General features: G+C 38.5%; 1 protein-coding gene across 1 annotated transcript in view; it reads left to right on the top strand.

The window, feature by feature from the left end:
* Positions 1-3836: 3836 nt before the first annotated feature.
* Positions 3837-26326, top strand: part of LOC144233075 (phospholipid scramblase 1-like) — a 33201-nt gene continuing 10711 nt past the window's right edge. Inside the window, 6 exon segments of the mRNA XM_077765866.1 lie at positions 3837-4114; positions 8670-8695; positions 11879-11959; positions 16281-16586; positions 18197-18241; positions 25298-25518. Of these exon segments, the coding sequence (XP_077621992.1) occupies positions 8683-8695; positions 11879-11959; positions 16281-16586; positions 18197-18241; positions 25298-25518 (666 nt within the window). The 5' untranslated portion in view covers positions 3837-4114; positions 8670-8682.

Here is a 26326-nt window from a genome sequence, read left to right as displayed (position 1 = left end):
TTGTTCCCCAATACCTTACAAAAATAGGGTTCCCTCCAGGTCCACTATTGACCTACTGATTCAGAAAAATTGAGGGCAGAGCTTCACAAATTGAGTTTTGAGGAGAATTTCAGGTAGATTGGTTGCACGCTAAAATTTGAGAACCACTATTTTATCATGTAAAAGAAAATACTAAGTTTTGGGTAGGTAGCTAATAGTTTATGCCCTACCTAAACATTTTCTAAGTAAAGATGGTACTCTTTTTCAAAGATCATAATAAAACCAAATAGAAAACAGTCAAAAACAAAAAAGCAAAATCCACAAAAGCTGTAAAAACCACAAGGGTTACAAAAAGATAATAATGTACAGATGGAATAAGATTTCAACAACTTCAGAAAATAGAGGAGTCAGATGTGGTAACTATTTTGTAAGACAGAGGAAGTTATAAAATGTGTAATAATTGAGATTCAGTTTACCTCCACAGACTATCAGAGAGACTAAGCACTTAGTGATGCCAAATAAAGGGAGGATAAAGTTGAAAATTAGAAATTAAAGTGACAAATGCTTGAAAGCCTGCATTCAAAAAAAGCCTATTCACCTACCCATGGATTGAATGCGGAAATGGTATGTACCACCCTAACTAAGCAAGGTACAGGAGACTTCTGTTTAAAACAGAATGGAAATACCCAGGGATTCAAAAAATAATATTCATCAAGGTGGGAAGTCTGAAAAATAACATTGAACGTGTAATCTATTGGATCGCTACAGTTTACCTGCCCCATCTACAGCAGAAGTTCGGTTGTCAGGAAGCTAAACCCTAAGCAGAAGCTTCTGCAAGCATTGGAGACTTTGGGCATCGACTTTGACTCCACTAAGAGTGTTAAAACCAAAGATAAATTTTGGCCCATCAAGAAGGAAAAGCTAAGAGAAGACCCTCACTAAAATGTCAGCTCATAGAATTATCATCATGTAACATGAAAGAGAAGTAAACCCCACCACGTTAGGTGGGAAGGACACAGAGAAAATTTACCTTCTTGGCCTTGGTGCCAGTTGTGGTAAAGATGGATCTATCTATCTATCTATCTATCTATCAATCATTGTAAAATTCTTAACTTGTAATAAGAGCATGGATTGTAAAATTCTTTTTTTTTAATATATTTTTTAAATTTATTTCTAGGAGAGAGAGAGACAGCGTGAGCAGGGGAGGGTCAGAGAGAGAGGGAGACACAGACTCTGAAACAGGCTCCAGGCTCTGAGCTGGCAGTCAGCACAGAGCCCGACGCGGGGCTCGAACCCACGAACCGTGAGATCATGACCTAAGCGAAAGTCGGACGCTTAACCGACTAATCCACCCAGTCGCCCCAAGGATTGTAAAATTCTTAACTTATAACAAGAGCATGGACTTTGAAGGAAAAACATCACTAGAAGTAAGAGGAACACCTCATTATTGATAAAGTTTCAATTCACCAGGATAATATAACTTCTTTTAGCTTTTGCTTAATCACATAACCAAAAAATATAAGGGAAAAGTCAAAACAAGTGTTATACCCAGATCGCAGTATCCTCACCGACCAGAGACCACCAGGGAGACCGAGTCACGCACGCAAAGGCAAAGGGCTTTATTACGGGCTCGAGGTCGGGCTCACAGACTTCACCAGCGCCGTGGATCCATGCTGAGAGCCTCGAACAAGGGCAGAGTAGGGTTTTTATGGGGTTTGAGACGGGCGAGTTACAGAAGTTGTGACATGGGAACAGTGATCCAATCATAATTATTCAACATTATTGACACCGGGTTTGACCATACACATTGTCTAGACTATTCGTTACTTTTGGCGGGATCCAATTACAACATTTAGAGTGCCTTTAAATTCAACCAATTACAGAGCGAGCCTAGAATCTTGTTCAGCGACTAACAGGTTAACTTTAACATTAGGTAACAGGGTCCTATCTATAGTTTCTATCTCCAGGCCTCTCCCTTAACAATGGGGAGGGTGGTCGCTGGCCTTTCCTGATTGGGTGTTGCAAGGGTGGTTACTCCTGCCTTGGGCAATGTGTAACTACCTGATAGGAAGCTGAAACTCAAGCCTTCTAGTTTAGAGGGGAAACTTAAAGACTGTCATGGAGTCAGTTTGGTTTAGACGTTTAGACTTGTGGCCTTACACAAGAAGAAATAGACAAATCTGTCATTCTAATGAAAAACTTTAATATTCCTATGAATAATTGGTAGAATAAACAAAGTATCAGCTAAAGTAATAGCATAATTAAGAAATTGACCTCACACACACAAAATACAATACCATATACAACAACTGAAGAATACACCTATTTTTCAAGTATTTATAAAGTGTGTACAAAAATTGGCTATGTACAGAAGGGACATAATGCAAGTCTCAAAAAATTTCAAATGATTAAAACTATTCATAGTATTTTTATGGACCACAATATAGTTATAAATAATAAGATAACTAGAAAATTCTAACTTCTTGGCAATTAGGAACTAACAGGTGTCAAGAAGAAATCATATTGGCTGCCCTAATGTACAGTAGACTTTTAAAAATATGAGATAAACCCCAGAGATCAAAAATGAAAACACAGTAAAAGATGATTAAAAATGAAAGAGTTGTGAAAGCCACCTTAAGTAAGATTACAATCCAGAGACCCAGTAGGCATCTGTTAAATCAGGGATTCAATCCATAAAATGTAAAGAGCACAACACATCAGCAAGTGGTAAAAATATCCAATCCAACAGACAAGCCTGTACTAAATATCAGACATAACCCAGAATAAAACGGTAAAATGTTCAGTAACCCTATGAAAGATTACTGAACATCACGAACAGTCAGAATTAACAAAAACAAAAACAATGTCTTACTTATCAATTAGAATAGCAAGCATTTGGAATTGATATTGAGGCAGTGGAGAGATGTGGCAAAACTTTATTGGGCAGAAGAACAGTGATAGGTTAATGATAGTTACTGAGTGCTTACTGTGTGCGAGGCATCAGTAAACTTTTTGCGTATTTTAACTTCCTTAACCCACATAAAAATCTTATGAGATAGATACTATTAATACCCTCATTTTATAGATTAAAAAAGAGGCAGGGAGATTGTAATGTGCACACTGAGAAGGGATACAAACCAGTGGCTGGTTTCCTCCCTCCTTTTTACTTTTTTTCTCAGTTTCGCTTTCTAGTCCCCTCCCTACCAGACCCTTCTTCCTTCCTCCAAAGTAGGTCACTTAGTAAATCTTCAAATATGTGTTAGCAGAGTCATGGGAAGAAAAGGGGAGGGGAGGTGGAGAAAGTACCTTTCACCTTTCTCCATAATCATCTTTATTGTCTGGAAGATCATATGTTCCTTTTGTAAAGAAAATATTTTAATGAAAAAAATCATTGAATCCTTTAGTTCAGTTTAACAAATATTTGCTTACGGAGTCTGCCAGTTGGGCGGGGGTGGTGCAGAAAAATTAAACATTCTAAACACGTCTTGTCGGTGTGATTGTTAAAAGTTGTTAACCGCGTTTGATGGAGAGAGAGGAGGGGGGACGGGAGAGGGAAGGAGAGAGGGAGAGAATGAGAGGCAGATTGGGAGAGAAAGAGAGCTACAGAGAAAAACACCGTGAAGACAACAAGCTTGACCCGTCCTCATTTGTACTCTGAACCACTACTGCTCACGAGCTTTGAAAGTAACAGAAATCTAAGGGATGGAGATTAAGAGCAGAGAAACGGAAGTTCCCTACAGTTTGGCGCCCAGGACACCACCCCGACGGCAGCCACTCCCCCGGTCCAGGACTTTCCGAGTCCGAGCTAGCGTCGGTCTCCCAGTTAGTTTTTGGTTGCTAGAGCTACGGAACTGACTTTGGAATCTCTACCCAGAGCAAGGAAGGGGGCGGGGCCCGCAAGTCTCCCGCCCTCAGGCGGCTACACTGGCTCACCGGCAGGGGAGGAGCCCTTTTGTGTACCTAGCGTCTGAAAACGAAACCGAGAAGGATCCAGTGCCTCGGAGGTCCGTTCCAGCCAGCGCTGGAGCACCTGCAGCCACAGGTGGGCGGGTGACTTTCTCGTCCCCCTGCCGCGCGCGCACCTGGCGCGGGACTTGAGCGGGTTCTCGGGACCAGTCGGCTGTGTTTGTGCCGGGTGAGTGAGTGGGGACGGGGGCAGGGGGGCTGGTCCCGGAGGCCCGGGGGAAGGGAACCCCGGAAGCGAAGCGGCGACCCGCGAGGGGGTCCAGTTGGCCCAGCGGTACCCCAGGCCCGACCCGGCACCAATGGTAAGGTGTCTCTTCCCTGAAAGCGCCTTGCAGGCTCAGCGGCCCTTTACTACTGTACACCTCTGGCCGCGCTGAAGAACCCGGCAGGAACCAGGACCCTGGGTATCCGCTAGCATACTGGACCAAATACAAGAGATGATTAGTAGGGCCTCTTAGCCGTCGTAACAGGATGTATTAATTAGGGGTATGGCTGAACCCCAAAACTGTGCCAGCCACTCTGGAACACCAGACGAATTGGAAAGATAGAGGTGGTGTATAGCTTAGAGGTTAAGACCATTAGCTCCGGAGTCCACCTGCCTGATTTGAATCCTACCTCTACTACTTAATTGCTGTGGGCTCTGAACCAGTTTCTTCATCCTTGTACTTTCCTTGCCTCATCTCTGAAATTGTGCAGTGATCAAAGAAGGGTTGCAAGCGTTACGGTATGGCATGTAGTCGTGTAAAGCCGTGGGAGGTGTGTCTAGCTGCAGAAAGTACTCGATAAAGCTAGCTTTTATTATTTTTGATATTTGACAAAATCCTTGCTTCTCTAAACTCATTAATCTGGTTCCCACGTGGTTTTATTTGTAAGGTTATGACTGTAAATCCTGTAATGGCCACCTCCCAGTTCCAGAAACAGGCGGATATTGTTTTTCCTTGTTGAGCAATTTGAGAAATCGGGTTTATTCATCTTTCCCTTATTCTTGAACTTTCTTAATAGCAGAACTGTCCTGGCCAGTAGGGTAACTGGGGCTCTGAACACTGAACAGACGCAAGGAATGAAAATTAAATGGAAAGGGAAATGAGTGGATTTCTGCAGTGGATTGAAAAGTGGCATGTAAAATAAGTGGTTTGGTCAGAGATTAAGCAGCCTTCACATTAGTAAGGGAGCTGTTCTTTACGATCAAAAGGAGTGAAATAATACTGTACACATATTAAGTCAACAAGCACCAGTTAAGTGCCTTGTCCTGGACAATACAGGCCATATTCTGGTCTTTGAGAGCATAGAATGCAGGTACAGAGACATTAAATGGGTACGACTGCCCCCCATATATCTCTCTATTCTCATGTCTGATCTCTCTTTTTTTTTTTTTCTATAATCCACAAATGTTTCATTTCCTTGAATGAGTCAGCCTTCCTCTAGCCACAGGACATGTACAGTTCTCTCTGTCTATAATGCCTAACTACCCCTCCCAACCCCCACCCCATGGCCTGGTTGATTTTAGACTTCTTTGGGCTCTCAGATTCAAAGGAAGTTAGGGATAGAGATTTCTGTCATTGTCTTTAGAACAGTAACATTTTCCTAAAATAATTCAGAACATATGTCCACCTCTTGGGACTCAGAAAAATGTCAAGTGGTTAGTTCTTAATTAAGAAGTAAATGTAGGGGAACCTGGGTGGCTCAGTCGGTTGAGCTTCCGGCTTCGGCTCAGGTCATGACCTCACGGTTCCTGGCTTCGAGCCCCGTGTTGGGCTCTGTGCTGACAGCTCAGAGCCAGGAGCCTGCTTCCAGATCCGTCTCCCTCTCTCTCTCTGCCCCTCCCCCACTCATGCTCTGTTTTTCTTTGTCTCAATAATAAATAAACATAAAAATTTTTTTAAAAAAGAAGTAAATGTAGATAAATAATCCAAATCTAGTTTATGCCTAGTTGATAGGCATAGTGGTCTTAGGATCTTCCTAAATTAGGGATGTTTCCCTTGGGTTCCAGATTTTACATTAGTATTTTTTTGAAAGCAGTAAGATAGAAATTTCAGGACACCAAGATATGGGTCCAGAATGTCACTGTCATGTGATTGTGGAACCATGACTGATGTCACCAGCATCATTTCTCCTTTTGCCTGACCAAAGAGGTTTATAATTTTCAAATAGCCCAAAACAGCAATGGGTGTTGATAAGGGAAACAAAGGCAAGAAAAATGTAGTTAAATTAAATCCCCTTCCAGCTTGCAGCCCTGTGATAATACCAGAGACCTGTAGAGCATGTGACATTCCTCAGGGAGTTTATGGCTGCCTTAAGGCCTTAATGTTTACATTCTATTGAAAACTAGAAGCAACTTTATCTTGACAATAGCTAAATCTTCAAGTTCCTATAAGACCCTAATTCCAGCATACAGAAATTTCTTAGAAACTCACTATCTCTATATCCTCTCCTCCACAAACCTTCAAGTATATCTATCATCAGTCACTCCTCACAATCCCATGCAACTCTTTCTGCTCACAGGTCCTGGCCCTGTGCGTTAATAAAATCACATTTTTGCACCAAAGTTGTCTCAGGAATTCTTTCTTAGCCATTTGCTTACAAACCCTACTTCAAATTTCTTCAGGTCTGACATGGTGTCTAATAGAATAATTTTACCAGAAATAGACTTACATGTATATAGTGTATGATATGCTAATCTCAGAAACTCTCAGTTAACAGAGTTAGGTAGAAGTGTATAGTAATCAGATTATAATTTGCAGTTATATATTTGTCTTGAAGTTATTAAGATTCCAGTGGTACAGGGGCACCTGGGTGGCTCAAGGGTTCATCATCTCACAGTCTGAGTTTGAGCCCAGTGTCGGGCTCTGTGCTGACAGCTAGCTCAGAGCCTGGAGCCTGTTTTGGATTCTGTATCTCCCTCTCTCTGACCCTCCCCTGCTCATGCTGTCTCTCTCTCTCTCAGAAATAAAGAAAAACATTAAAACAAAATTTAAAAAAATAGCAAACAAGCGTGGACAGAGTGACATGGTGTTATCTTTATTCCACAAGTGCTTTATTCTACCTGGCACACATACAGGTCCAACTGCCACTTAACATTTTGTACCACAACTTATGACATGCCATTTTTCGTGCTTGAGATATTATGTAATTGCAAAAATTCTAAGACCTACAGCAAAGTGAGGACCCAGATTATGTTCTGCAGTAGTTTTACCATTAGGGATTTATTCTCACACATGTGCCATTTAAGAATCCAAATAATGTAACCAAAATGGAAAGAAAAGAGCAAATAGGAACAAATAAGCTCTTCTTTAGAGTCTGTTTAGTTTCCCTTCCTTGGATCTCTGGGCAAGAGGTTTTGCCTTAAGGGTTAATTGTAATTAACAGGCATTAAGGGGGTTGGGATTTAAAGTGGAGAGATCAGGGGAAAAGGGATCAAGGAACTGGAAGACAAAAGTGATGAGGAGGGAGCCTGAAGTAAGCTGACAGGCCAGCCCCCCCACCCCCCACTCCGACCAAGGGATTTGTGGGATATTCCTCAGGCACTCCTGGCTGCCCAAGAACAGAAGAAAGGGGAAAACAAATGGTTAACTGATAGTGAGCAGATTGAAGGACTGGAGTCTCCATCTATTCACAAATATCTTTACAAATATCAATAGCCTAATCTCCCTAGTGACTTGGGAAACAAAGGGAGAAGGAAATGGCAGATAGACCTAAATGTCTTACAATCTGCAGCCCATTGACAAATACTTGAGGCTGGTTGAGTAAAATGTTTCTCCAGGAACCCCCTACTGTCTTAATGCTAATGTTTTGCTAAAGGGAAAAAACAACCTTTGCTTGACTACTGCTAGGCCTTCAGTATCCTGGGAATAATTTTGAGCATATGAAAATCTCACTGGAAACTTCCCCTGGACATTAACCCATCCAACTCCGTAGTTCATAACCAGTCTCCTCAAGGTCCTGGGCAGCTCTTCCAGCCCATGGGTTCTGTCTCCGTGCTTTAATAAAATCGCTTTTTTGCACCAAAGACATCTCCAAGAATTCTTTCTTGGCCGTCAGCTCTGGACCTTACAAACCCCAGTGTCACCCCAAAAACCTCATAAGTACTGAGTACAATGTCTTTTGGGGTTTTTAAATTATTCTTCTCTATAGAAATAACCTAACAAAGTTTTGGTTGGATTGTCATGGTGCTACCACTATGACAACAACCCCAGAGAGTGGGTTTTCTGGCTAAAAGTGTATCTTGTAACATAATAAACAGTCAGGGCTTTTCAGATTTGCTGTTCAAGATGGGCAGAACTTATCCATAGAATATGAAATACAGAGATATTTTCAGTAGTGTGATCTGATAGCTAACCCATTTGTCTGTCCAGGTGAACCATGCCTAGAGTCCAGCCTCCTTTGTGTAAACTGGAAGGTTCCAGTTTTTGACTTGGTTACAATGTGGGGTCTTGGGCTCACAGCATTTTCTCTCGGCCTTCTACCTTATAGGACCTTCTCCCCTCAAAGGTTTGTGGGAAATGTCCACCATCCTGGGGTGACTCACAACTTCTTAAGTCATGCCCAGAACCACATCAACAGGGGATGGGATCAAGACCAAAGAGTGTAAATAAACCAGATTCTGGTAGACTAGATGAATAGAGGAATATCCTGTGTGTGTGTATGGTTTCATGGTGTCTTGTTGCAATAGTCATATTTAACCTATAAATTTGTAGCCGAGTAATATCATGTCTTTTTTTTTTCAGGACTCTTTAAATCATGGAAAAACAAAGTAAGTAATTTAAGTGTTGACTTCTTTTATGATGTTAAAACTGTTGTTAATGTGTTCTTATATAATTTTTTATATAGTTTCTGAAAGAATATAATTTACTTTGCTTATTTATGCTCCAGAAACCAAAATCTAGGTCATTTTTTTTTTTACTGTAGAGACAATGTACACATATATCCACTACTGCTAATTTTTCCTGTAAAAATAAAACCTTAAATAAGCCTAAGGAATTTTAGTCTTACTGGGAAATATGTTATATAATTTATACTGTATTCCATTTAGGTTAGTTGTCCCCTTTTTGTGTGAATTTTATATACATAAACCTCATTCAATTCATGTTAAATTAACAGATAATAAACTTAGTATGTCAGCCCATTGCAATAAAATCTTTGGATATATCCCTGCTATATATTTCATCACATATACACATGAACAGGTTTAAATAAATACCAATGATTATGTTCCGGCTTTTTGCCTATCAAGAAAATTCTAAATAAGATGGGTATCAACCAAGCATATAATAAAAGTTTTTTTTTTTTAAATCTAAAGTTCTGAAGAGAAAAGCAATGCATATGGGGGAAATATGAAAAAAATCCTGTTTTATGAGAAGATTCATAGTACCTGTTTACTTTTGTTTACATACCGAAGAGATGTTTATCTCTCACCACAATGTCAGCCTTACTAGATGTATTAGATACTCTTTAGGACTAGAAACCTCAGCTTTCCTTCATGAAGCTTCAAGATCTCTCTCTTTTTTTTTTTTATTTTTGAAGGTTCATGATCTCTTAATGTTTGCTATATGAATTTAATTTTACTTACGAACTCAAGGCTTTTTAAATGTAAATTGATGCAGTATTACACTGTTTATATTGGCTACAAGCATTAGGATGCTTCAGATCACCATAGAAAGATTCTTTTGGCCACAGTCATAGTCACCTTTTAACTCTTCATCTTCATATAGATAATTGTGTGTATGTGCATAAATAGGAATTAAATGTATATATGTATATAAATACATTTAGAAGTAAAAATTATCATTTTGTTTGTTAATGTGATAGTCTAATGGTATCTATAAATTAAGTTTCATTTCACAAATGCAGAAATCCATTTTTTTTTTAATGTTTGTTTATTTTTGAGAGAGAAAGAGACAGAGCATGAGCAGGGGAGGGGCAGAGAAAAAGGGAAACAGAATCTAAAGCAGGCTCTAGGCTCTGACCTGTCAGCACAGAGCCCAATGCGCAGCTTGAACTCAACAAACCGCAAGATCTTGACCTGAGCCAAAGTCAGAAGCCCAACCAACCGAGCTACCCAGGTGCCCTTGCAGAAATCCATTCATAATTCATATGATCTTTGGCCTCTTTGACCACTTGCCTATTTGTTTATTTTCCCTTTGTATGAATTCCTGCTGAAATTCCTAAAACCAGGATTAGCACTCTGGAACCGAAACCCCAGAGATTATGAGCCTCTAATTTCTTGACTTTGTCAGCTCCTAGATATGTGTATGTATTTATTGTTGTTCAAACAACGGTACCTAGAGGTGCCAAGATGTGACATGTCATTTAAGAGTAAGTATGTTAGTCAGACTTGCAGTTTTTTTCTTGATCTGTTAAGTGTGATCTGGTTGTTTCCAGCTCACGTTGGGAGTGGTGGCTTTTGGCAAAGACTTGAGAGCTAGAGAACGAGGAGCTAGGCCATTTACATGAAGCCAACAAACAAGGGATTGGTTGGGATGGAATGACTTGTGGTATTTCAGAGATCTGTGATCATTCAGGGTATGTTGTAGTAACTGTTTATGAAGAAACCCTTAGGAAAGTAGAAAATTCTCTGTTACTGGAATATGTACCATCTCCATAGACTCCATTCTGCAGAAGTTATCATAAAGTCATTTGGATGAAGGGTGGCTCACAATCCAGTTTTCCCACTGAAACCACATGAGTCGAGTAGTCTCTGAAGGCCTATGATACAGAAGTATGTAGAAAATGTATCAGACTGAAAGTTTGACTAACTTTTTCTTCTGTATTGATGCCATGTCCTCATCATTCCATAAGAAACTATTTTGAATTTATAGTTAAGAAGCTATAATGAAACAGAGGAATACATGGTACAAATGTAGTATCCTCTAGACCTTAAGTTCTGTGAAGAGCCAGGATAGCCTCAGAGCTAACCTCAGAGGCAATACAGGAGATGGTCAACAAATATTTATTGTCTGGCTGGGATGGCTGCTAAATGAGTGACTAGAAAACAGAAATATGAAAAACTAGGAGGTTCAACCACTTGTACATATATCAAGAATATTCAACAAAGTTTAATGTGTTAGTTTATTGTAATTCAGTCAGTTATGATTTTGTTGGTCAAAATCAGTTACATATTAGGAATTTCCTATGGTTCAACCTTACTGGTTAATTGCAGAGTAAGCATAAAAAGAATATTCAATACTGAAATATATGCACTATTTTAAATATTTTAAAAATGATTCTTTGGGACCCCTGGATGGCTCAGTCAGTTAAGCATCCAGCTCTTGATTTCAACTCAGGTGATGATCTCATAGTTGTGAGATCGAGTCCCCCATGTTGGGGTCTGGGCTGGGCATTATGCCTGCTTAATATTCTTGGTCTCCCTCTCCTTCTGTCCCTCCCTTGTTTGCACACATGCACATGCACTCTTCCTCTGTCTCAAAGATAAAAGGAAAAAAGATAATTCTTACAGCAGTAACTGTAGATATCTTTAAAATCATCATAATCTTTCCATCACCATCCCTCTATCCAATTAGTTTAATTTTTCTCTCTCTTTCTTCACAGTCTGTATGTGGTTTTAAAATACTTTTTCCCCCTAATACCAACATAGAATTAGATATTAACACCTGAAACACTTCCAAATATGGAACATTCATCAAGCATATTTGAAAGCTAGAAGTTCAGCCATAGTAACTCAGCTGTCTCATCTTATGCAAAAAGCAATTTGTTTGAAACTGATTCTACTGCAAATTAAGTCTGATAACAAGCAACTTTTGTTAAGTGAAGAATTAACTATTTTATATAGATAAATATAAATGAAATCATATAATAAAAAGATCATATAAATGAAAATTATCTAAGGACAATGTATTTTTCTTTCTAATATATGTATCTTTTTTCTAATATATATTTTATTAAAGCAAATGTATGTTTACCTCTCCCTGAATTGCAGATAGACAAATGAATGCTCCTTACCCAGGAACAAATTTACCACCTGAATATCTCCCTCAATATCCTTCAGCAGCACTCCAAGGTAAAACATTTGTCTAAGAATAAAATCCAAAATTATTCAATTACTGATATTCCCTAAAGGGTGTATGTATGTGTCTGCCTCTGTTTGTATATTTTAGTAGTGTCTTTTATTAAAAGTGTAATAATGAAATTGGCAGCCTGCTTCTTGGTTTTTTGTTTGACTGTATATTATCATAAATAATATTGTAATGATATTATGCTATAATTTTTACTTACACAGAATAGTAAAGATGTAGAGGTAACAAAAACAGTAGTCTGTTTACATTTAGCAAATAATGTTTGCACAAAAATACACATTTGAAGTAAAAGATTTAATTGATTCTTCATCTGTTCTGAAAATTGTCATCACATAATCACATTTAGATTTATCCCTGGGTGTTTTTGAGTCCTATATTAGCTGAGGGTAAGAGGTGACCACTTAAAACTGGAAGCTGTAAGTAATAAAACTGTAGCTGCCTGGGGATAATTCTCATTTTCACTTTGTAACATATATGAAAGCTTTGCTTTTGTATACATGCTAAATCCTGCCTTACATCTAAGAAAAGTAATTGAGGCGTATTACTACATGCTAGTGTGTAAATTTTCCCCTTTGAACCAATGAATGAAAGACTTTAGAGATTTTCATTTAGACAAATGTAGTTATCAAAATTACTAGAACTTTACTACATGGCAAAATTTCTGGAGCACCCAGGTTTGCAAGTAGTCAGACTCCCATCTTGAGAGACCACCTTGCAGATTTAGGATCAAAAGGAATCAGGTTTGGGCAAAAGGGTGTATCCGTTTTGTATTTTACTCTGAATAAATCTGATTGGAAACTGAATGGCCTAATTGTCTAGCCAAGAAACTTCCCAGCAGGGCCTGGATCTCATCCAGATGTTTGCAGTTAGAGGAATCTGAGCTAGAAGATCTCTAAGGTGATATTTCTCTAGAAATATCTAGAGAATAAATATCTAGCCTGCCCTGAAGTACTTAGTGGAAGAGTTAAAAAATAACTGCACCAGGGCACTATCCCAGGATAATTTAAGCAGAAGTTCCAGTAGAGGGACCCAGGGATTGGTAAGAACTGCTGCCCTAAATTCTTATATGGTAGTTGTTTGATGAATTATTAGCATGCTGGAATATTGATCCAAGACACCTGCACAGTGGTTAAATCTATCCCACAGCTAGTTAAAACTAGGTGATACATAATTAAATTCAGTTATAAACAGACTTGAGAGTTTGTGAGAAAAATAGTTTATTTCTCAAGTCCAGGGCCATATGTAGTGCAGATCTTAATATGACAATGATGCTAACAATAATGATAGTTTTTATTTTTTTAAATGTTTGTTTATTTTTGAGAGAGAGAGACAGAATGTGAGTGGGGGAGGGGCAGAGAGAGAGAGGGAGACACAAGACTCCAAAGCAGTCTCCAGGCTCCATCAGCACAGAGCACGTGGGGCTCGAACCCGCAAGCCATGAGATGAGCCAAAGTCAGATGCTTAACCAACTGAGCCACCCAGATGCCCCTAACAATAGTGACAGTTTAAGATTGAGAGCATACTGTGCATAATGTGAATTAACTCACTTAATTCTCATCCTGAGTTAAATACACAGTATGCAAGTGGGAAAAAGGCATAGAGAGGCTGTATCAGGCTTCAAGTTCTGGCTTCTGCACTTAATGGTTGTGTGGTGGTTCATAAAACTCACTACCTTCAAGCCTCAGGTGTTAGCTATAAAATAGGCATAATATTTTCTCATTCAGGTTTGCCTGGAGATTAAATGAGAGTATATGTAAAGTACCTAGTACAGTGATTTACAAATAATGAGGGATAAATATTTGCGATTCTACTAATAATCTGTTAGATTAGTTAGACTTTATACAAATGAAAACATCCAAATTTCAGGTAATTCTATAAATTTAATCCATTGATTTGGGAAATAGTCAACTATCCTCTCCCCAAGGGTGCAATGATTAAAATAATGCTAATAATGTCACCTGTGAACTCACATATCATCCTCCTTGGCTTGCCTGTGATCTGATCTTTGCACTGTAGCAAGTGATCTTTAAAAATGCCTATCTGTTTATATTACAGACAGTATTCAATGTGTACATCATTGGCTTTTCATTGCTTTTAGGATAAAGGCCGAAAGGTTTAATTTGGTTCACCAGACTGGCCCTGTCTTCTCTTTAACTGTCCCTTAAGCCTGGCTCTCTGCTATTCAAGTCAACTTGCCTTTTTACAGATTATTAGGAATGCTGTATGTATTACTATCCCAGGGCTTGCCTGTGAAACGTTTTTCCCCATGCCCCTGGTCTACTCAACCAGAGAAACCCTTATGTTTCTCTCTGCCTCAAACATGCCAAATTCATTCCTGAAATCAGGGATTTTTTTAATTTGTTTTTCTTTCCTCCTACAAAATTTCTCACCAGCTCTTTACACAAAGCTTTTCCTTATTTGTATTTTAGATCTCAACAGAATTATTTTTTCTATCTAAAGTACCTAGTTGGGACACCTGGGTGACTCAGGCGGTTAAGCATCTGACTTCAGTTCAGGTCATGATCTCACAAAAATTCCTTGAGTTTGAGCCCCATGTCCGGCTCTGTGCTGACAGCTCAGAGCCTGGAGCCTGCTTCAGATTCTGTGTCATCCACCCCATTCATGCTCTGTCTCTCAAAAATAAATAAATATGGAAAAAATAAAGTACCTAGTTGATACCTTTCCCTCTCCACCATGCATTTTCTCTATGAGTTCAATCTGAAATCTTTTTAAAAAAATTTATTTCCTCTCTCCGAAAAGTTGCCTGTAAACTCCCAGAGGGCAGATTGCCATGCTGAGAACTGAATCCTCAGATTCTAGGACAGAACTACCCACATTGTAGAACATCTGTAAATATTTTTGTGTGAGAGAATGAATTATAAAAACTATTTTTAATGTTTATTTATTTATTTTTGAGAGACAGAGACAGAGCATGAGTGGAGGAGGAGCAGAGAGAGGAGACACAAAATTGAAGCAGGCTCCAGGCTCTGAGCTGTTAGCACAGAGCCTGACGCCAAGCTCGAACCCACGGTGAGAACATGACCTGAGCTGAAGTCTGACACTTAACTGACTGAGCCACCCAGGTGCCCCCAGAAATCTTTTTAATAGTGTTTTTTGCCATCAGTATTCTTTTAAAAGCATTTATAAATTGTATAATCTAAGTATTAAATTTTATATAACCTGTCCTGTTAAAATATTATGGAACATATTCTTTTGAAATTATATTCCATTGCTATGGGATTACTACTTTGTAGAGTATTCTTATAACCTTATGAAGCTTCATTGTAATCACAAATTCACATAAAATATAGAGTGTACACTTAGTAAATTTCTTCTTACCGTGTGCTTATTAAATACTCAAGGTGAGTTTGCCTGTTGTAACTTTTTACCTTCCTTGATTCTCCCAACTGTATTTTCCAGAGTGCAAAGGGTGGTAAATTATGAAATTTAAATTTGTAACCTATAAATAAAGAACTTTTTTTTTTTTTTTTTTTTTTTACACATAAAAGGTCTTACAATAGGAATGCACCATAGGGTAAAAGTTAAGGCAAATTTTTAACCCAGATAAGCATCTGGACAGTTCTGGAAGTAAGGACATGTCTTTACCTCTACACCAGGGTTTCTCAATAGCAGCATTCTCATATTTTCAGGTGGATAATTCTTTTCTTTTTCAGGATACTATTCTGGCAGTTTAGGAAATATTTAGCAGCTTCCCTGGCCTCTGTCTACCAGATGCCAGTATCACTCTTTGCTCCGGCTGTAACAGCCAAAAATGTTTCCACACCCTGCCAAAAATTCCCTGAGGGGGCAAAACCACCCTCAGTGCTGCACATAAAGGGGGTACCGTTTCTAATTATTCCAGAATTAATCATTTTTAATAGAGTGCTTTAGTTTTAGAAATGTGGACTCAAAGCCTTACTTTGGGCCTTTTACTCTTTCTTGCCAGCTCTCTTTTCTATTAAGGCATTCCGTAATCTTTATGTAGGTGACTCTAGATCATTGTTGATTTTCTGTCACTTTCTTAGGTTTCACATGTATTTGCAACTGAGTTTTGAACAGTGGGTAAGACTTGGGCCAACTCTGTTCACAGCCCCAAACCCTGTAAGAATGGATATGAAACCACAGATATTTTATTGAAAAATCACTGAAAGATAAAAACAGAGTTTAAGCTTCATAGAAACAAGATTTCTGAGCTGAAATTTCAATTTATTGAGTTTTAGGAGTAATCGCAAAAGAGTTCATATTTCCAGTTTTCTGTGCAGCTACAAATTAAATTACTTCTTCTTTTTTTTTTTTTAATTTTAGGACCTCTAGGATATACTGCCTACTCTGTCCCCCAGGTTGGCTATCCTGGCCCCCAGGTTGGCTACCCTGGCCCCCAGATTGGCTACCCTGGCCCCCAGGCTGGCTATCCTGGCCCTCAGGCTGGCTATCCTGGCCCCCAGGCTGGCTACTCAATTCCCCCAGCTGATTATTCCGGTGCTGGCCCAGCAGACTTTCCTGTCCAACACCAGCCAGTATATAATCAGCCAGGTGGACGTGCAGGGGTACCGTGGATGCCAGCACCACCACCTCCATCAGGCTGTCCACCTGGATTGGAATATTTAAGTCAGGTAATTTCAAATCAATGAAACACTCATTTTATTTTTTTAAAATTTTTTTAAAATGTTTTATTTATTTCTAGGAGAGAGAGAGAGACAGCTCGAACAGGGGAGGGTCAGAGAGAGAGGGAGTCACAGACTGAAACAGGCTCCAGGCTCTGAGCTGGCAGTCAGCACAGAGCCCAACGTGGGGCTCGAACCCACGAACCGCGAGATCATGCATGACCTAAGCGAAAGTCGGACGCTTAACCGACTAAGCCACCCAGGCGCCCCTCATTTTATTTTTTAATAAGACTGTGCTTACAGTTTACTTAATGAAACTAACAAATGACTAATTCACAAAAGTCTTAAGTGGTAAAACAACATTTTTCACTAACAAATTACTATAATTCTTCTAGATCAGGTTTACTTTTTAAAAAATGTCTTAGGAAATTGTGTTTTCTATGATCTTGGATATAATCCATGGTAATGACCAATAGCAAACCTTTACTAACTACTGTTTTCTAGACTGTCCATAAGTGTAACATATGTATTAACTTATTTAATCCTTTTAGAAACTTATAATATAGGCACTATTAATTGCCATCATTTTACAGAAGAGGAAACTGAGGTCCAGAGAAATATAATTTGCTCAGGATCAAAACACTAAGGAAGTGGGGATGACTTTTCACTACTGTAACCTTGGTTCTGGATTTCACTCTCTTTAATCCCAACACCAGATAACTTTCTAGGAGGTAGAAAGAAATATTAAACTAAATTTTGGGTTGAGTGTCAACAGTGGTACCAAAAAAATTCCTATTTTGTATATAAATGATTCACGTTTTTATTATAATTAATGAAACTATTTTATGATGTTTTGTCCTTTGGAAGAACCAATTTTTTTAACACCATCAGTAAGGGAAAAAAAATACTGGATTATAATGTACTGCATGATACCATCCCAGCAATGTGAGGGTGAGTATTTGTTTAGTGTTAGAAATCTGGTAGGTAGAGTAGGAATATGAAATTCTATGTGTCGAATCTATAAACAAATATCCCCGTGGTCACCATCCAGTTTTCTGTAAATGAATCCTCTCTCTTGTACTCCATACTAATTTAATTTTTCACAATGCACTTGGGTAGCAAGTACTGTAAGAACTCCTAGTAGGTCATACATTTTCCAAGAGATACCTTAAACAGATTTTTTTTTGTAAATAAGGCCTTACAAAATATATAGTGGTAGTTACTATCTGTTCCTAAGGATATCAGACACACTTCAACTTTTTTTTTTTTGGTTTTGGAAAGCCCTTTAAATAAATAGAGTAGCTTAATATTTTTTAAGCCTTTTCAAGAAGGAACTTTAAAAAAAATTTTTTTTAGAGGGATTCCAGTGTTAAGTCTATTCTATTTCACCTGAATTCACCCACATGAATAGTGAACACATTCAAGGTGCTTTCAATTAAAGATACATTAACTTTCATTTTATACTTATTTAGGTATAAAAGTTATATTATTAAATATTGATAAGTATTGATAAGTGATTATGTGCATTTCTTAAAATATAAAAACACTATTAATTTAGTTGCCATAAAAAACATGGAAATACACTGATAGCTTTTTTTTTTTTTTTTCCACTATAAAAAATAGATCAGATACTGGTTCATCAGCAAGTTGAGCTTCTGGAAGGTATGTATTCATCATATTGATTATATTTCTAGAAAGAGGAGATGTTTATACAGACAAAGGCATATCAGCAACCATAAATGTAATGCTTTTACTGATGTGGAACAGTTTAATCTGGTTCTTTCAAATGTCTCTCTTCATGGTAACAAAATGCTGACAACTATCAGTAGCTCATTTCTGGAAATTAGGAGTCAACTAGTAAAATACTATTACTCTGACAATCTGCCCTCATGATATAGACCATAATTTAGAAGGAAATGAATCAAAACTTACTTTTACTCCCCCTTCTCTTCAGGCATCACTCCAGTGATTCTGTCATTTTACATGACTTTTATCACTTCAGCTGTTTTTTCCCCATCTGTGATGTTTTTGATATTGACATAGAGCCACATGCAGTAGTCAGTTACCTTAGTACATTTCTAAAGCAAGTAAACTTCTTCAGTTTGGATGGGTATATTGGAAAATTGTGTTCCTGCTCACAACATCTATTGGGAGTTCATACAAACCCTGTAAGACCCTTGTTCTACGGGCTGTGGATTACCACCTTGGGGGCATGGCTTCTGTTGGAGTGTTAGAGGATGCTGGCCAGCAGGCCCGGAGGCTTGGCTTCTCACAACAGCACTCCTGCTCCCGTGAATGGGGCCTAACCTCAATAAATATCTCCTTGCATACAGCACTCCTGAGATGCAAGGTAAACTTAAGAAGCTGATAGAAGTTTTGGGACTCTTGCCTAGGGAGAGAACTAGATGGATTCATGAACCATAGTCTGTGTCTTCTATATATAAAGAGTCTAATGAATACTCAGATAGTTTTTAGAATACATGTGTTAAGTCCTTCTTCACCTCTCTGCAAAGTCCCTTTCTGCTGGTAGAAATATAGCATGAATTGTAAGAGCAGAGGAATAGATTTGGTTAGAATATACAGTTGTTGCCTATTTTATTTAAAATGCTTAAAAGACACATTGTTAGATATTTATAATATTCTTGTCTTGTTAGTTTGTTTATACCAAGTTTTCTCTGGAAAGGAGTTCTTTGTTTGATAATTTGTACTCTGAATTTTTTTGTTTTCTTTTCATGTTTTAAAATTTTTTTTTAATGTTTATTTACTTTTGAGGGGGGGAGGGCACATGAGCAGAGGAGGGACAGAGAGAAGGAGTCACAGAATTAGAAGCAGGCTCCAGGCTCTGAGCTGTCAGCACAGAGCTGGACATGGGCTCGAACTAATGAACCGTGAGATCATGAGCTGAGCTGAAGTGAACCACCCAGGTGCCCCAATTTAATGTTTTATTTTAAGAAATTTATTTTTGAGGTTATAGCATCAAACTAGAACAAAACAGATACTGTACATTATTTAGCACTCCCATTTATAGTTTCAAATGTATTAGTTTTATATATATATTTGTGGAATATGTATTTAATCATGAAATGTAAATAAAGCAGGGACCAAATTTAGTAGTTATTAATTCTTCAGTGTTTTAAAAGATATGTCTTTGTCTTGTTTTCTTCTTGTTTCAGTGAAAGTGCATAGTGTAGGGGCACCTGGGTGGCTTAGTCGGTTAAGGGTCTGACTTTAGCTTAGGTCATGATCTCGTGGTTTGTGGCTTCGAGCCCCACGTCGGGCTCTGTGCTGACTGCCAGCTCAGAGCCTGGAGCCTGTTTCAGAGTCTGTCACTCCCTCTCTCTCTGACCCTCCCCTGCTCATTCCGTCTCTCTTTCTCTCTCTCCTAGAAATAAATAAAACATAAAAAAAAAGTGCATAGCGTAATATTATGACAGTATAAAGAGGTAAAAATTAGGAACCCCTGAGTGGTTCAGTCCATTAAGCATCAGACTCTTGATCTCTGCTCGGGTCATGATCTCACAGTTCCTGAGTTCAGGCCCCACATTGGGTTTTGCACTGACAGTTCAGAGCCTGCTTGGAATTCTCTCCTATCTCTGCCCCTCCCCGACTCTTGCATGCACACACCCTCTCTCTCTCTCTCAAAAATAAAACATTTAAGAGTGAGAGATGAAGATTATCCAGTTTATTTTTACCATCTAAGTCTATGATAGGCACTTAAATAGTTCTCAGTGCAGACCTTTATAAACAATAATGATAGCCATAGATTTCTTTTGTTTTATTCTTATTTTTTAAGTAACTTAGAAATTGTGTAAACCCGTTGATCTCATTTTAGAGATAAACAAGATGAAGAATTTTGAGATTAAGCTACTTAATAAGACACTTAGTTAATAGAATTCCATGTTCTTAATCAGTTTAATTTTTTTTCTCACAAAACATTTGACTGGCCGGTCAAGGGGATTCTTACAGATGAAGAGTGCAGAGCCTGTCAGAGCCAAGCAAAGGCACTTACGGGAGGTCATGATGATAGAATTTATGACATCTCTGACTAAAAGACTGTCCGCTCAGATATTAGACAGTGGCTTTTGTCTCTGTCTGTACCTTTAATCATTATTTTGGTGGCTTCTGACATCCTATGACCCAATAAGAACTATAGACAAGTAAAACCATTCATTGCTCCCCCAAGGAGAGGTTTGTAATGTGTGATTCAGTATGGGAAGCCTATTGATAAGATACCACTTGAGCATCAACATCTAGCATACCTGTGTTTCCCTGTGTAGAGATTAGCCCCCTCTGAAGTATAGAGCCTACTTAGGCTGCCAGTGGTCTAGATATCCTGTGAGTTGTAGCCTTTTGGTTGCCAAGCACGTATTCGCCTTGTCTAATATTCATCTCCCACTTGTAAACAACTAACTACTGCTGAGCTAAACAAGGGTGCTCTAGGCCCAATGTGATGCTCTTATTTACCTTCCATTTTCTCACTCTCCCTTCTCACATGTGTGCATTAAGAGTAAGCCCTCTCTATAAATGTCTATGCACCAAATTCAGGAGCACCCAAATATATAAAATAATCACAAACATAAGCAATCTTATTGACAAGAATGTGCTAACTGAAGGGGACTTTAATACTCGACTTACAGCAATGGATAGATCAACTAGACAGAAAATCACTAAAGAAACAATGGACCTGAACAGCACATTACACCAGATGGACCGGACAGAAATATTTAGAATTCTACATCCTGATGCTATGGAATTCACTTTCTTCTCGAGTGCACATGGAACATTCTCTAAGATATATCACATACTGGGTCACAAAGCAGCCCTCAATAAATATTAAAAAAATGAGCTCATACCTTGCACACTTTCAGATCACAATGCTATAAAACTTGAAATCAACCACAGGAAAAAGACTGGAAAACCTCCAAAAATATGGAGGTTAAAGGATGATTGGGTCAACCAGGCAATTAGAGAGGAAATTAGAAAATATATGGAAACAAATGAAAATTAAAATACAACAATCCGAACTCTTTGGCATGCATTAAAGGCAGTCCTAAGAGGAAAATATATGGCAGTCCAGGCCTATCTCAAGAAACTAGAAAAAGCACAAATACAAAATCGAACAGTGCACCTAAAGGAACTAGAAGCAGAGCAGCAAGAACACCCCAAACCTAGCAGAAGAAGAGAAATAATAAAGATCAGGGCAGAAATAAACAATATAGAATCCAAGAAAACAGTGAACACATCAGTGAAATCAAGAGTTGGTTATTTGAAAAAAATAAACAAAACTGATAAACCACTAGCCAGGCTTCTCAAAAAGAAAAGAGAGAGTACCCAAACAGACAAAATCATGAGTGAAAATGGATTTCTTACAACCAATCCCTCAGAAAAACAAGCAATTATCAGGGAATACTATGAAAAATCATATGCCAAAATTGGGACAACCTAGAAGAAATGGACAAAGTCCTAAACACACACACACACTACCTAAACTCAAAGGGGAAGAGCTAGAAAATCTGAAAAGACCCATAACTAGTGAAGAAGTTGAATCAGTTATCAAAAATCTCCCAACAAATAAGAGCCCTGGACCAGAGGGCTTCCCTGGGGAATTCTACCAAACATTAAAATCAGAGTTATTACTCATTCTTCTCAAGCTGTTCCAAAAGATAGAAATGGAAGGAAAACTTCCAGACTCATTCTACGAAGCCAGCATCACTTTGATTTCCAAGCCAGGGACCCAGCAAAAAAAGAGAAATACAAGCCAATATCTGATGAATACGGATGCAAAAATCCTCAACAAGATACTAGCAAATCGAATTCAACAGCATATAAAAAGAATTATCCACCATGATCAAGTGGGATTCATTCCTGGGTTGCAGGGATGGTTCAATGTTCACAATCAATCAGTGTGATACATCACATTAACAAAAGAAAAGATAAGAACCATATGATCCTGTCAATAGATCCAGAAAAAGCGTTTTACAACATACAGCATGCTTTCTTAATAAAAACCCTCGAGAAAATCGGGATAGAAGGAACTTAACTTAAACATCATAAAACCCATTTATGAACAGCCCACACTAATGTCATCCTCAATGGGGAAAAACTGAGAGCTTTCCCCACTGAGATGAGGAACACAACAGGGATGTCAACTTTCACCACTGTTGTTTAACAGTACTGGAAGTCCTAGCATCATTAATCAGACAACAAAAGGAAATAAAAGGCATCAGAATTGGCAAAGAAGTCAAACTTTCACTTCTCACACATGACATGATACTCTACGTGGAAAACCTGACAGACTCCACCATAAGCCTACTAGAACTCATCCATGAATTCAGCAAAGTTGCAGGGTACAAAATCAATGTACAGAAATTGGTTGCATTTTTATACACCAATAATGAAGCAACAGAAAGAGAAATCAAGAAACTGATGCCATTCACAATTGCACAAAAATCGTAAAATACCTAGGAATTAACCTAACCAAAGATATAGGAGATCTGTATGATGAAAACTATAGAAAACTTATGAAGGAAATTGAAGAAGACACAAAGATATGGAAAAACATTCCATGCTCATGGGTCAGAAGAATAATTATTGTTAAAAAGTCATTATTACCCAAAGCAATCTACACATTCAATACAATCCCAATCAAAATTGCACCAGCATTCTTCTCACAACCTGAACAAACTATGCTAAAATTTGTATGGAACCACAAAAGACCCCCAATAGCTAAAGTAATTCGAAGAAGAAAACCAAAACGGGAGGCATCACCATCCCAGACTTTAGCCTCTACTACAAAGCTGTAATCATCAAGACAGTATGATATTGGCACAAAAACAGACACATAGACCAATGGAATAGAATAGAGAACTCAGAATTGGACTCACTAATGTATGGCCAACTAATCTTTGACAAAGCAGGAAAGAGTATCCAATGGAAAAAAGACTGTGTCTTTAACAAATGGTGCTGGGAGAACTGGAGAGCAACATGCAGAAGAATGAAACTAGACCACTTTCTTACACCATACACAAAAATAAACTCAAAATGGATGAGGGACCTGAATATGAGACAGGAAACCATCAAAACCCTAGAGGTGAAACCAGGAAACAACCTCCTTGACCAGAGCTGCAGCAATTTCTTAGTCAACACATCTCCAAAGGCAAGGGAATCAAAAGCAAAAATGAACTATTGGGACCTCATCAAGATAAAAAGCTTGTGCACTGCAAAGGAAACAATCAACAAAACTAATAGACAACTGATGGAATGTGAAAAGATAGTTGCAAATGACATATCAGATAAAGGGCTAGTATCCAAAATCTATAAGGAACTCCCTAAACTCAACACCCAAAAAACAAATAATCCAGTGAAGAAATGGGCAGAAGACATGAATAGACACTTCTCTAAAGAAGACATCCAGATGGCCAACAGACCCATGAAATGATGCTCAGCGTCCCTCCTCATCAGGGAAATACAAATCAAAGCCACACTGAGATACCACCTCACGCCGGTCAGAGTGGCTAAAATGAACAAATCAGGAGACTATAGATATTGGTGAGGATGTGGAGAAAAGGGCACCGTCCTACACTGTAGGTGGGAATGTAAACTGGTGCAGCCCCTCTGGAAAACAGTGTGGAGGTTCCCCAAAGAATTAATAGAGCTCCCCTATGATCCAGCAATAGGAATTTACCCTAGGGATATGGGAGTGCTGATGCATAGGGACACATGTACCCCAATGTTTATAGCCGCACTCTCAACAATAGCCAAATCATGGAAAGAGCCTAAATGTCCATCAACTGACAAATGGATAGAGAAGATGTGGTTTCTCTATACAATGGAATACTACATGGCAGTGAGAAAGAATGAAATCTGGCCATGTGTAGCAACGTGGATGGAATTCGAGGGTGTTAGGCTAAGTGAAATAAGTCAGTCAGAGAAAGACAGATACAGTATGTTTTCACTCATACGTGGAACAGGAGAAACTTAACAGAGGATCATAGGGGAAGGGAAGGGGAAAAACTAGTTAAGGAGAGGGTGGGAGACAAACCACAAGAGACTCTTAAATACTGAGAACAAACTGAGGGTTGATGGGGAGTGGGCGAGGGGGAAAATGGGTGATGGGCATGGAGGAGGGCAATTTTTGGAATGAGTACTGGGTGTTATATAGAAACAACTTGACAAAGAACTATACTTTAAAATAAAAGAGTAAACCTTCTCATTACCTTGACGCATACTGTGCAAAATCATAAGCTGTGAATATCGTGAGTATATAAAATCTCAAACCAATTAATTTGATGAAATATTTCATAGAGTATAAACATAGCAACCATCCTACATTCACTACATAACTGAATATATGAAAACTATACCAAATGGATAGATATTTTTGCCTACACCTAGCACAACTATAGTCACCTCTACCATTGTCCCATTCCTCAGCAGCAATCTATCTTTCTGGCAGAAGTCTATGCAATTAGGAAGGAGGAGTGGTTTTCTTTTCCATGTCTCACATAGGGTCGCTTAATTTCTGAACCTTAATACCCTCTCCTTTCCCTTCCCCTTTCTTCCTCTGTCTAGATCATCTCTAAACACCTTTCCATTTCTTTTTCTCTGTGTTAGAAGTATCATCTAAAAATGGTGTAACCTGTTATTATAGAATCTTAGGGTAGATCCAACATTCTTTTAATATAATGGTCATAATAATTCCCTCTTTTATGTTTTTAGTTTTAACAGGTTTTGAAACTAATAACAAATATGAAATTAAGAACAGCTTTGGACAGAGGATTTACTTTGCAGCAGAGGACACGGATTGCTGTACCCGATATTGCTGTGGGGCTTCTAGGCCTTTTACCATGAGGATTGTTGATAATATGGGCCAAGAAGTTATAACTCTGGAGAGACCACTAAGGTGTGACCACTGTTGTTGCCCTTGCTGCCTTCAGGAGGTCCGTGAGCAATTACCAGAATGATTTCTAAAGTAGTTCAGCAAGAATTTTTACCCTTTCATTGAACTTAAGTAATCAAAAGAGATTTAAAGGACAATTGGTCCATAAGCTCTTGGTTTATACGTGAAATTGAATTGTTCAAGAAGAAAAGTAAGTGAAAAACAATTGAACAGTTAGTCTCACGTGCATGAGTAGTGTGTCTCATGCAGTTGAGGTCAGAGATCTCAGAGACCAGTCTTTCTGATCTTCATGGAGAGCTGAGAAGGTAGGGCACCTTGGCCACTCCCTTACTTAAAATGAACATGAAAAGCCCAGCCAAAGCCAAAGCCAGGACACCATGGAGAATATCCCAGAATATCCTAGGTGTCTTCATCTCACAATTTTGGGCAACCTACTAAGAAATGAACCTAGGAGAAGCCCTCCCTGAAAAATATCAATGCCAGTGTTTTTATTAATCCATAAATTAATGTATTTGGGCCTCCTATAAGGGGTGTACCCTAGTTGTGAGTACCTTTAGCTCCAGAGAGACCAGGTGTCTGTTTCCTATTACTTGGCAGTCCACTGATGGAGAATGTGGATCTCAGGGGAGATGCTGGGGTCTCCTAATCATTCCATACAGGCAGCTGTGCCAGTATGAAAGACCTAGTGACAAGCACATGAATATTTGAAATCTAATACTGTACCTATTTTAAAAAGATATCTGAAGTTGAGTTCATACTGAATTATTTTATTTTCCATGTCATTTAGGTTAGATAGAATAATATCCATAGGAATCTCTGAGGAAATTGATGCTATATGCACTCTAGTA

Source organism: Crocuta crocuta, unplaced genomic scaffold, assembly GCF_008692635.1.
Source record: "Crocuta crocuta isolate KB4526 unplaced genomic scaffold, BGI_CrCroc_1.0 scaffold54, whole genome shotgun sequence".
Classification (NCBI taxonomy): Eukaryota; Metazoa; Chordata; class Mammalia; order Carnivora; family Hyaenidae; genus Crocuta; species Crocuta crocuta.
This window is presented reverse-complemented; position numbering and strand designations above follow the sequence as displayed.